Here is a 12,916-nt window from a genome sequence, read left to right on the forward strand (position 1 = left end):
CCTACATCCGGGCGCCGCACTTGACACCGTCCGCCGCTCCCCATTGGCCGGTGCTGCCCGCTTGGCACAGTCCTCCACCTCTCATTGGTCAGCGCCAGAGGGTGGGCGCCCCGCCGCCGCCAGGCTTCCAAGACCTTGCGGGAATCAGCTTCCGGGGCAAGGGCCACCGCCGGCCGCGGGGGGTTGTGGGAAGGCTTTGATGAGGCTTGTATGAGCTGAGGGAGGCTTACGGTGCCCCAGTGCTGGTGGGGTGGGATTGGGATCGGGATCGGGGTTGGGCCGTGCGTGGATCTCCCGGCTCCCTGTGCCCGGAGGCGGCGTGGGGGCTCTGTTTCTCCTCGGCGTGCAGCTCCGGGGTAGAGGCGGCAAGGATTCGGCGGGGTGGGGGAAGGCCTTCCTGCGCGAGGCATTGTGGGACTGGGCGGGAAGATGGCGGACGCGTTTGGCGACGAGCTGTTCAGCGTGTTTGAGGAGGACTCGGCCGCCGCCGCCTCCGGCGCTAAGAAGAGCAAAACAGGCGTCACCGAGGGCGCCAGGAGACCAGGGTGAGGGTGCGGTGGCGGCCAGGGGAGCAGGGTGGGGCGTGCTCCGGCGGCCGAGGCTTGGGCCGCACTGTTGGGCCTGCCTTCTGCCAGCTTGTTTGAGGTGCTGAACCCCCTCGGGACCGTGGAGTCGGTGCAGCCTAAAGGGACATACTTTCCTGGGATCCTTGGCCTGAAAGCTGTAGCCAGTCCTGGTGTAGTGGTCAGCTGGGGAGCACGGGGACCTGGGGGAAGCTTATCCACGAAGTGGTTTGAAAACCCACAGTGGTTTTCACATGTGGAATTTCCTGGGTTGTCCCCTAAATGCAATGTGATCACTGTTGCCCATAGGACACCTGATTTCTATTCTTAAAATACAGATATAAAAGAGGCAAACTTTAATTTTTATTGTCTATTTATGTTGCAGAAAACGATCAGAGGAAAAATCTTCAGTAGCCGCAGCAGGGAAGACCAAAAGGGAAGTTGAGGTTGATAGTACCAAAGATGCAGTTTTGGGAAAGAAGCCGAAATTGGAAGATGTTGTATCAGAAGATGCTAAGTAAGTGCCCAGCTTAGTGTGTAAGAAAATCATAGCAAGACATACTGGTTAGCTATATGCTGTTTGTGAACAGTCAATATCAGTAGCTTTGCAGTGTTTTCATATAAAGATGAATTTGCGTATGGAGTTCATTTTCCATGATATAGGTAAGTGAGGGTATGCTGGTAGTACAACTTCAGCAGTGATGAGCATTGAATATGCTGAAATAATACTGCAGACAGACAGGCAACTGCAGCATGTAATGTTCATGTATTTGTGGTTACTGCATGTGGATCATTGGTTCTTGGTCAAAGCCATTGTGTTGTTATCTCTTGCTACATGCCTGAAATCCAGTGAGGCACATGGGAGAAGGCAGGCTTGCTGTGTACCACGCCACTGAAAGACATAATTGGCTTAGGATACAGGAAGAATTTGACCAAGGAGACAAACAAGGCTGAGGGATTCAGCTTTTATACTGAGCATGATACAGATAGGATGGAATACCCTTGCTGTTTTGGGTTTCCTGTCCTGTCTGCTCCTCTCTGCAGGTGGGACCCCTCTATGCTTTTCCACTTCCGACCTTCCAACAGGACGTATAACAAAGTTAGCTGACCTTGATTGTTATAGCAAGAAGTATAAGCAGGAGCGCCTCTGCATACCATTCCTTGTGTCGTGGTTTAGGCCAAAATCCACCCCTTATTCCATACCATTTGCACCTTGCTCAGATTACTATTACTTTTATATATCGAATCTATATGCACATAGATTATTATATGATATGGATACATGCAGGTTACTCATCTATGATTTATGCTTATATACAGAAGTTTAAGTCCATTTAGTTCATGATTGCAGGATCTCATCTCAGGGCAGGAAAGATGGTACGAAATTCATTCTGGTTTGTGCCCATGGGTAGCATGTTCATCTTGAAGAGCTTGCTGGACACTTGATGAAGCTAGCTCAGGTTTCATCACCACTGTATTATCCTGAAAAACACTTATTGAACACTGTTAGTATTATGTAGTAATCAGCATCATACTGCTCAGGATTGAGTATTCTCACCAAGGGTTAAATTCCCTTGAGGTACACATTGAACTTCTCCATCCTTCAGCATCACCCACCAAGTACATCCAGGTCCTTGAGCAAAAACAGTCCCATGAATGGGTTTGCTTTTGCCTGAAGCAGGAAAAACCCAAACAGTTTTCCCTAACAAATTCCTTTCATGCACCACTGGGACTTTATCCCCTTCTACAGTATGTAAAAGGTCTGATTGAGCAGGATCAGCTCGATTGATGGATCCCCTGGTGTTAACTAACCAGGTAGCTTACTCTAAATGCTTGTCCCAATTTTGAAAGGTTCCACCTCCTATAGCTTTTAGGGTGGTTTTTAACAGTCCATTGTATCACTCAGTCTTCCCAGAAGCTGATGCATGATAGGGGATACGATATATCCACTCAATGCCATGTTCTTTTACCCAATTCCTTATAAGATTGTTTTTAAAATGAGTCCCATTGTCTGACTCAATTCTTTCTGGAGTGCCATGTCGCCACAAGACTTGCTTTTCAAGGCCCAGGATGGTATTCTGGGCAGTGGCATGAGGTACGGCATAGGTTTCCAACCATCCGGTGCTTGCTTCCACCATTGTAAGCACATAGCACTTACCCTGGCGAGTTTGAGGGAGTGTGATGTAATCCATTTGTCAAGCTTCCCCAGACTTATATTTCAGCCATCGTCCCCCATACCACAAAGGTTTTAACCGTTTAGCTTGCTTGATTTCAGCACGTTTCACAGTCGTGGATAACCTGTGCAATAGCGTCCATGGTTAAATCCACCCCTTGGTCATGGGCCCATTTATATGTTGCATCCCTTCCTTGATGACCTGAAGTGTCATGGGCTCACCAAGCTAAGAATAGTTCACCTTTATGTTCCCAGTCCAAGTCTGTTTGGAAAATTTTAGCAGCCTGATCTGCTTGCTGATTGTTTTGATGTTCCTCGGTGGCCCGACTCATGGGTTACATGGGCATCTACGTGACGTACCTTTACGACTAGGTTCACTAGCCGGTCAGCAATGTCTTGCCACAGCTCAGCAGCCCAGATGGGTTTACCTCTGCGCTGCCAGTTGCTCTGCTTCCACTGCTTTAACCACCCCCACAGAGCATTTGCCACCATCCATGAGTCAGTATAGAGATAGATTATTGGCCACTTTTCTCGTTCAGCAATGTCTAATGCCAGCGGGATGGCTTTTACCTCTGCAAATTGACTCGATTCACCTTGTCCTTCAGCAGCTTCTGCGGCTCGTCGTGTAGGACTCCACACAGCAGCTTTCCACCTTCGATGTTTTCCTACAATACGACAAGACCCATCAGTAAACAAGGCATACTGTTTCTCATTATCTGAGACTTCATTATATGGTGGAGCTTCCTCAGCACATGTCACCACCTCCTCTGGTGGCATCTCAAAGTCTTTGCCTTCGGGCCAATTTGTGATCGCTTCTACGATTCCTGGACGATTTGGGTTTCCTATTCAAGCTCGCTGCGTGATTAAGGCAACCCACTTACTCCAGGTAGTATTGGTGGCATGATGAGTAGAAGGAACTTTACCCTTGAGCATCCAGCCCAGTACTGGTAATCGGGGTGCCAGGGGGAGCTGTGCCTTGGTACCAATTACTTCTGAAGCAGCTCTAACTCCTTCATATGCTGCCAAGATTTCTTTCTCAGTTGGAGTATAGTTGGCCTCGGAGCCTTTATATCCTTGACTCCAGAATCCTAGGGGTCGACCTCAAGTCTCCCCTGGTGCTTTCTGCCAGAGGCTCCAAGTAGGCCCATTGTCCCTGGCTGCAGTGTAGAGCACATTTTTAATGTCCCGTCCAGTGTGGACTGGTCCAAGGGCTACTGCATGCACAATCTCTTGTTTAATTTGCTCAAAGGCTTGTCGTTGCTCAGGGCCCCACATAAACTCATTTTTCTTTCGAGTCACTTCATAGAGAGGTTTCACGATCTGGCTATAACCTGGAATATGCATTCTCCAGAAACCCACAACACCTAAAAAGGCTTGTGTTTCCTTTTTGTTAGTAGGTGGGGACATAGATGTTATTTTGTTAATCATATCCATTGGGATCTGGCGCTGCCCATCTTGCCACTTAATTCCCAAAAACTGGATTTCTTTTGCAGGTCCCTTGACCTTGCCTGTTTTAATGACAAAACCAGCTTTCAGAAGAATCTTAATTATTTTCCTACCTTTGTGGAAAACCTCTGCTGAATTACCCCACACAATGATGTCATTGATGTATTGTAGGTGTTCTGGAGCTCCACCCTTCTCCAGTGCGGTCTGGATCAGTCCATGGCAAACAGTAGCAGGATCAGTCCATGGCAAACAGTAGGGCTGTGTTTCCACCCCAGGGGCAGTTGATTCCAGGTGTACTGGACACCCCTCCAGGTGAAAGCAAACTGCGGCCTGCACTCTGCTTCTAAAGGAGTAGAGAAAAAGGCATTAGCAGTGTCAATTGTAGCATACCATTGGGCTGCCTTTCACTCCAGTTCATACTGAAGTTGTAGCATGTCTGGCACAGCAACACTCAGTGGTGGTGTGACTTCATTCAGGCCATGATAGTCTACTGTTAATCTCCAGTCCCCATCAGACTTTTGCACTGGCCATATAGGGCTGTTAAAAGGGTGAGTGAGTTTTGCTGATCACTCCTTGGCTCTCTAGCTGGCGAATCAAGTTATGGATGGGAATCAGGGAGTCTCAGTTGGTGCGGTACTGTAGTCCATGCACCGCGGCAGTAGCAAATGGCACCTGCTGATCTTCAACCCTCAGCAGTCGCACAACAGAAGGGTCATCTGAAAGACCGGGTAAGGTAGACAGCTGCGTAACATCCTCAGTCTCTACAGCTTCTATACCAAAAGCCCACTGATACCCTTTTGGGTCTTTAAAATACCCTCTCTTGAGATAGTCTATACCAAGGATGCATGGAGCATCTGGACCAGTAACAATGGGGTGTTTCTCCCATTTATTCCCAGTTAGGCTCACTTCAGCCTCTAATACAGTCAGTCCTTGAGATCCACCTGTCACTCCAGAAATGGTGACAATTTCTGCTCCTTTATGATTCGATGGCAATAGGGTACACAGTGCACCAGTGTCTACTAGGGCTTTATACTTTTGTGGCTCTAATGTGCCAGGCCATCTAATCCACACAGTGTAATAAATTCAGTTGTCCCTCTCCTCCTCCTGGCTGGAGGCAGGGCACCTCTAACGTTGACCATAGTACCTACGATTATCAGATCGGTTCCTACCTGGTCCATAGGATCGCCTACCGTAGGTTGGAGCAGCCTTCCTCCTGTAAGAATCCTTTCTTCTATCTGCTTCATTTTGCAATTCAAGCACCCGTGCCTGTAGGGCTGAGGTAGGTTCTCCATCCCACTTCTTCATTTCTTCTCCATATTCACAGAGGCAAAACCACAGGATATCTCGTATCGGGTTTGATTTGTCTTGAGTCAGAGGGTGTTTTTTCTTTTGAGTAGGAGGGTGTTTCTTCTTAGCAGCTGCAACATGGGTCTGTGCAGGGAAAGAATGAAGTTTTTCCTCCACCTTGGTTAGTTTATCAAACAGTTTATTGGTTTGCTCAACTATTTTCTGGGTCATTTGCTCTATTTTCTCAGTCATTTTCTCGGTGGTCACAGTCAGCTTTTCTATGGCTGCCACAGAGAAGGGACGAGAGAGACTGTCTTCATACCATCGTACCTTATTAACCACTTCATTTACAGTTGGTGTGTCAGTATCAGATCCTCCCCAGACCATTGTTGACAATGCATGGGAATATATTGATGGTGCACTTTGTACAAACTTTTTTAGCATAGATCGTTTGCATGGCATTTCATCAGGGTCTACAATCACTTGCCCATCACTATAAATCACCTCTCGCACAGCCAGTTCTCTCAGGTACTTAATACCTTTTTCCATGTTGGTCCATTTACTTGTACAGCATTCGATATTGTCCTTAAAGGGATACCTGCGCTTTATGGCTGACACCAGTCGCCTCCAGAGACTGAGAGTGTTTGTCTTTCTCCCAGTCCCTTTATCGATACCTCCATCCGTGGCCAGGTTTCCCAACTGCCTAGCTTCTCTGCCATCTAAATCTATGGTATCTCCCCCACTATCCCAGTGTTGGAGCAACCAGGAGATAAGTGTTTCACCTTCATGACGACTAAAGTCTTTCCTGATATTCCTCAGCTCTTTCATAGAGAAGGATTTAACAACTGCTTCTACATCTGACTCCTCCTGTGGTGAGGCTACCCAAGAAGGACCCTCTCCAAGATCTGCTCTAGAAGGACTCTCGCCTTTGTCTGTTTTAAAAGGTCTCTTTCCTTTGCCTGGACTTGAAGAACTCTCTCCTGGATCTCCTTCAAAACCCTCTCCCAAGCTGTCTTGGGAGAGCTGGTCCTTGTCGTGAGCGACAGGGGAACGATCTGACTTCTTTCTCTTCTTCCTGGTTACCGGGGCAGCTTGTACCGATTTTGATGGAGTTTGAGTAGCAGCGGTATTGCTTGTAGTGGCTGGAGTAGCTTGTGCCGGGACAGGCGGCGGCGTGGCTTGTGCCGCTGCAGGGGGGGGCACGGCTTGTGCCGGGACGGGCGGCGGAGGGGCCGGTGTTGTTGCAGTGGGGGAGGCGGCTGCCCGTGGTGCCGGTGCCGTTGCAGGCGGTGGCGGCGGCGCCTGTGCTGTTGCGGTGGGGGGGGCGGGCGGCGGCAGGTGGTGCCGGTGCCGGTGCGGTGGGGGGGGGCGGCTGCCGGTGGTGCCGGTGCCGGTGCCGGCGGTGCCGGTGCCGTTGCGGTGTGTGGGGCGGCGGCGGCGGCGCCGGTGCGGTAGGAGGGGCGGCTGCCGGTGGTGCCGGTGCAGGCGGTGCCGGTGCCGGTGCCGTTGCGGTGTGTGGGGCGGCTGCGGCCGGGCCGGGCGGGGCCGCGGTTTGCGCCGCTGCAGATCGCCGAGCGGCTGCGCGGGTCTGAGTGGCGGCAGCACACGGTACCCTACGGCTACCCCTGCACCGAAGTTTCACATGAAACCACCCCTGCACCACATTCAGAAGCACCCACAACAAAATCACGATCTTAAGGAGGTAACAATCCTTATCCTCAGAGCCCAAAAGGTTTCCATGCCCCAGCTCTGATGGCGTCACATTAGCATAATTATCAAAGCCCGAAGTCAACATTCCCCAGGTAGAACCGAAAGTGTAGCTAATAACAGAATCCATCACGTGATGCCCGAGATATACCAGTAGAACCGTTACCTAACTCATCATGTTATACATCTGAATTGCGAACCACACCAAAACGGCACCTTTAAACCTTCGCATAAAAAGACAAAGAATAAATGAAATTTGCAACACATTTGGTAGGTTAAACCAACTTGACAGCATTAAGGTCAAACAAAGCTGTTTAAAGGCATGATACAATATTTCGTCTAAGAATGACATGATGTAAGCTGTCTGTTCTAATCTCTGAGCAAGCTGGAATTCAAACTATTCAGGCAATTTATCACAGCTCTGATCGAGCACTGCTTGTGCCCCACGTTGGGCGCCAATTAATCTGTTGTGGTTTAGGCCAAAATCCACTACTGGGGACCCAAAGGACCCTAGATGGGACCAACAGATGCTCCCCTCTACTCCTCTTCAAAGAGAGAGGCAAAGGAGGAAAAAGAGACTTATGAGTTTAGAAGGAACTAAGCTACTTTAATGAAATATTAATAATAAAATAAAAAGAAATAATGAAAAATATATACAAAACCGTATCAAGCTCCCAAGATGACAGTCACGACACCGGCTGGCACTGGGGCAGTCCCAGGCTGGACTCAGTGACGGACAGGAACTGGATTCTGGATCTGGATTCAGGATCGGGATCACAGACAGACAGAGTCCTCCTCAGATGTCGGCCATTGAAGGAAGAGAGCTGACCCTTTGATCCCTCAGCTTTATACTGAGCGTGAGGCAGATGGGATGGAATACCCTGTTGGTCAGTTTTGGGTCACCTGTCCTGTCCGCTCCTCCCTCCAGGTGGGACCCCACTATGCTTTTCCGCTTCCGACCCTCCAACGGGGCAAATAACAAACTTGGTTGTCCTTGGGTGTTATAGCAATAAGTATAAGCAAGAGCCTCTCTGCATACCATGCCTGGGCATCAGCTATAAACAATTGGTCTTATCACTGTGAGAGTGAACACTCTCTGCATAATATGCAGTTAATTTCATTAGTTAGAAGAGGCCCAGCTAAGAAGCAAAGTTACTGAACAAAACTGGTTGTTTTACCTCAAACCAGGACACCTTGCTATTATCAGGCGTTATCCCTGCTAGAAGTGGATATTGTCTGAAAAATATGCTGTTAATTTCAGAGAGTGCAGTTAGTAAGAAGAGACCTAACTGAAAAGTAAAATTACTGAACAGAAAATTTGTTCTCAGACCAGGACATGAGTCATGTAAGATTATAACTGTAGCAAATACTTGGAATCTTAAGTACAAGCATGCAGTTATGTGCTTTCTATGTTCGTATACTTTTCTCTGGATGATGTGTTACTGACTTCTGTTAGACATAATTCTCATCTGAACTGTCATTTGGTCTTAGATGGTAATTTTTCTTAAGTTCCATGTGAGATTTTCTGTAAGAAAGTCATGAAAAGACTTCTCAGAAAACTGTAAACAAAGCATACCTGTAAAGAAGCAAAACAGAATCAGGGTCAACATTTTAAGTCCGTTTCTGTTTTAGTGGTCTTAGTAGAACGTATACTTGCCCACAGTAGCTTAGTATGTTAAAACTGTAAGAAAAAGTGCACTGTTTTATGCAGTGAGACACTAGCCCATTCTTGTGACAATGAGAAAAGGGACTGGTAAAGAAGAGGGGTCTCACCTTCAGGCAGCTGCTTGAGATGCTTCTGGTTACTGTTAATTCGGTGTCATGATTAGTAGCAGGAGTACAGGTCTTGAATTTTGCTTTGTTTTATATTGAAAAAAAAGTCCCCATTTAATCAGAAAACTTCAAGTGAACAAATGTGATCCAAGTGCTGTTCTGTGGTGCAAGTTTTTAAGGTGTTACAAATCCCAAAGCGGTAGCTCAAGTAGGTTTATATAGTAGCAAAATTTTAACACAGAGAGGTAGTCTTAGTCTTTGTGGTAGTCTCTGCCAACTGTCAGTTTCAAGTTTGTGCATCCTTTTCTTAATGTTGCAGTTAAAGTAGAGGTGCAGTTCAACATTTTTGCATTTATAAAGAAAACAGGATTTTTAAATACCTTTTTGGCCATCCTAACTCATATGTTTTCAGTCTGGCAGAACTGATGCCTCAAGTAAAGGTGCAAGCTGTGGAGACTGTTGAAGGTTGTACACATGAGGTGAGTGCAGTGAAAGTGCACATGAAAAGTATAGGTTTGTTTCATGGAATTTTATATATTACTGCCAGTATAATAATATTGTTCATTGTGCTTGTACTTACTAATATCATAGAATCGTCGAGTCATTTAGGTTGGAAAAGGCCTTTAAGATCATTGAGTTCAGCTGTTAACGTAGCACTGCCAAGTTCCATTAAATCATGTCACTGAGTGCCACATCTACATGTGTTTCAAATACCTCCAAAGATGGTGGCTCAACCACTTCACTGGGCAGCCTGTTCCAATGTTTGATAACCCTTTCAATGAAGAAATTTCTCCTAATATCCAATCTAAACCTCCCCTGCTGTAACTTGAGGCCATTTCCTCTTGTCCTGTCACTTGTTGCTTGGATGAAGAGACCAACCCCCAGCTCACTACAACCTCCTTTCAGGTAGTTGTGGAGAGCAATAAAGTCTCCCTTGAGCCTCCGTTTCTCCAGGCTAAACAACACCAGTTCCCTTAGCCGCTCCTCATAAGACCTGTGCTCCAGACCCTTCACCAGCCTCACTGCTCTTCACCAACCTCACTGCCCTTCTCTGGACGTGCTCCAGCACTTCAATGTCTTTATTGTAGTGAGGGGCCCAAAACTGAACACAGTACTCGAGGGGTGCCTTAACCAGGGCCCATCACTTCCAAAGCCCTGCTGGCCACACTATTTCTGGTAGAAGCCCCGATGCTATTGGCCTTCCTGGCCCCCTGGGCACACTGCTGGCTCATATTCAGCTGGCTGTCGACTAATACCCCCAGGTCCTTTTCCTCCGGGCAACTTTCCAGCCCTTCTTCACCAAGCCTGTGGTGTTGCATGGGGTTGTTGTGACCCAGGCGCAGGACCCAGCACTTGGCCTTATTGAACCTAATACAATTGGCCTTGGCCCATCAATCCAGCCTGTCCGGATTCGTCTGTAGAATCTTCCTACCCTCAAGCAGATACATCATTCCATATTATATTTAAGGTAGAACAGGCTTGTAAAGAGATGTGGTCTGTATCTGGCATTGAGCATGCACGAAACACACTTGAAAAATTAGTAGGATATCTTATTCGAAGCCATTTGAATTATACTTGAAATAAAATGAGTGATTGTGAAAGACTTGATGATAAAGTTGATAGGTTTCCTTATCTCAAAGGTACCAAGCACATTCTGAGTACTGTTGTTGAGGAGGAAAACCTAGTGGTTGTTAAAATAGGTCTGTGTTCATAGTGTGGTCTAAGTGTGCATTGAAGTAGTTTGCTATTCTGGTTCAAAAATGAAAGGTGTTCTTGTGAGGCTGATTACTGTTGAAAATTACATTTTGGTAAAAAAGGGGGGAAAAAGTTATGTAAAAGCAAAATAATGAAAACTATCTATTTTCAAATTGTGTTATAAATACAATTTAAAATATGAAAAATCAGAAGTATTAATGCTGATTCTTTTTAATCACCCTTCATCCAAAGATGTCAGAAAGAGTTTCTGTGATAATCAAATACATAAATTTTAACTTCCTTGTACTTTTATGCTCATTTTCATTTCTGTGCTGTCGTACAGAACTAGCTCAAGTTAATTAGGGTCACATTCATGGACCCTGTATGATCAGACCTTTGTAATGAACGAACGGTTTATACTATCGATGGTGCAGGTTTTAAAGCCCATGCATCTGTACAATCTTTGTTATCTTGAGACGTCTGGTAGGGGTTTGCCATCACTTAGTAACTGAAGAGAGCCGAAATATTTAGTATAAATAAATGTTAGATGTTGGCCAGGAACAGGAACTTTACCTGTATAAATACATTATCCTTGAAAAGGGAGTGTTAGCAATGTGAGCTGAGTAATTGCTTCTAACGTCCATTGGCCAGAAGCCATTCCAAGGTAGGTGAAGCAGAAATATCTCACGCAAGACAGTAGGGAGTATCAGAGAAGTGAGAGAAGGAGCATTGTTGGGGCAGGACGATAGAGATATTGGTTGAAAAACTCTGAGAGGAAGGAAGGAAGGAAGGAAGCCTTGACACATGAGCTCATAGAAACAGGGTAGAAATTCAAATTAGTTTTCATACACTTTCCGTCTCCTGCCCCAACTTTTCATAGCTTGCCATGTCACTAGAGTGGACACCAAGAATTCTGCAACTGTTTTTATTTAAAATGTATTTTATAGGTTGCACTTCCAGCAGATGAAGACTTCACAGGCCTGAAGCCAAGAACTGGAAAAGCTGCAAAAGTATGTGATAGATTGTGTTTGTTTTTCTTTTTGCATATACTTTAGGCAGTAGATCAGCATAGAGGGAAAAATGATGTACTTTGTCAGTAAGGCTTGGAAAAGTGTGTTGAAAAGACGGCCTATCATAAGTAAGATTGGTGTGTCTAGGTTTTAAGTTTGGTAGAGCAAAATGATGTGGTTGAATGGGATGGATACAATTGTGATTTCAATTCTATTCTACAACATCATGTGGTGGCTTCAGATGTACACTGTAGTTTCTCTTCCTAAATTAGTAAATCAGAGAAAATTCAGTCCTTGGGGCAAGATTTTGATTTGATATGACAACAAAACATAAGCAAAGATGTTAAGTGTGGTATTAGATAAAATTACTTAAATACAAAGTCATTGCAAGATACTGGATTAAGATCAGTTGATCTGAAGATATGAATATCTACAAGATTTAATTTCTGCTTGTAATTTGCACACTAGATCAGTCACAAAGTTAATTAGATGTAAGTAGCAGTCTGTTTTAAAAATATATAATATTTTTGCTTGCTTTCTTTTTAGGAATATCCATTTATTCTTGATGCCTTTCAGAGGGAAGCTATTCTTTGTGTAGACAATAACCAGTCTGTGTTAGTGTCAGCTCATACATCAGCTGGTAAAACTGTTTGTGCAGAGTAAGTAATTTTCTGACAGGCTCTAAGAGAATGGTGTTTGTCCTGTCATTTTGTTGAACTATCAGTAGCTGTTATGTCTCAGGTTTTTATACAAAGTTTGGACCATCAGTGTTAGAATTTATTGACTATTCTTGAATATAAAAACTACTTCTTTCATCTTGTTTAGTGGGTAGTGAAAGGCTTAATTTCTGTTTAAGTTTACCTTTTATTTTTTACCTTTTTTATCTTTTTACCTTTTTTCTTTTTCTGGTTTTGTTAAAATGTTATCATATAGATTGAAAAGAAAGTTTCTGTAATACAGATTTGCATGAACTTAGAAAAAAAACCCTTTGTTTTCTAGCCCTGGGTTATAACTACTGACGAGTTTATTGTGTGTTTTCATTGCTTTGTCAGAAGCATTGGTTTGATTTAATTTCCAATTTGGTGTTTATCGGACAAGAAATGTTTAAAAGATAGTGTGCATTTTTTGTCAGGGTTTGGTCTGACAATGGAGGGGCTTTGCTAACCTGAGGTGAGAGGTGGCACGTACATGTAAATGTGCTAGAGGGTGCATTGAAATAATAATAGGTTGTCATGAGAGAGTGACGATTAGATTTTTAGATT

General features: G+C 45.2%; 1 protein-coding gene across 1 annotated transcript in view; it reads left to right on the forward strand.

The window, feature by feature from the left end:
• The first annotated feature begins 405 nt into the window (after nt 1-405).
• Nucleotides 406-12,916, forward strand: part of MTREX (Mtr4 exosome RNA helicase) — a 60,978-nt gene continuing 48,467 nt past the window's right edge. Inside the window, exons 1-5 of the mRNA XM_082497809.1 lie at nt 406-545; nt 949-1,080; nt 9,362-9,428; nt 11,592-11,654; nt 12,201-12,313. Of these exons, the coding sequence (XP_082353935.1) occupies nt 430-545; nt 949-1,080; nt 9,362-9,428; nt 11,592-11,654; nt 12,201-12,313 (491 nt within the window). The 5' untranslated portion in view covers nt 406-429. The remainder of the gene's footprint in view (nt 546-948; nt 1,081-9,361; nt 9,429-11,591; nt 11,655-12,200; nt 12,314-12,916) is intronic.

Source organism: Vanellus vanellus (assembly GCF_965231255.1).
Source record: "Vanellus vanellus genome assembly, chromosome: Z".
NCBI classification, from domain to species: domain Eukaryota; kingdom Metazoa; phylum Chordata; class Aves; order Charadriiformes; family Charadriidae; genus Vanellus; species Vanellus vanellus.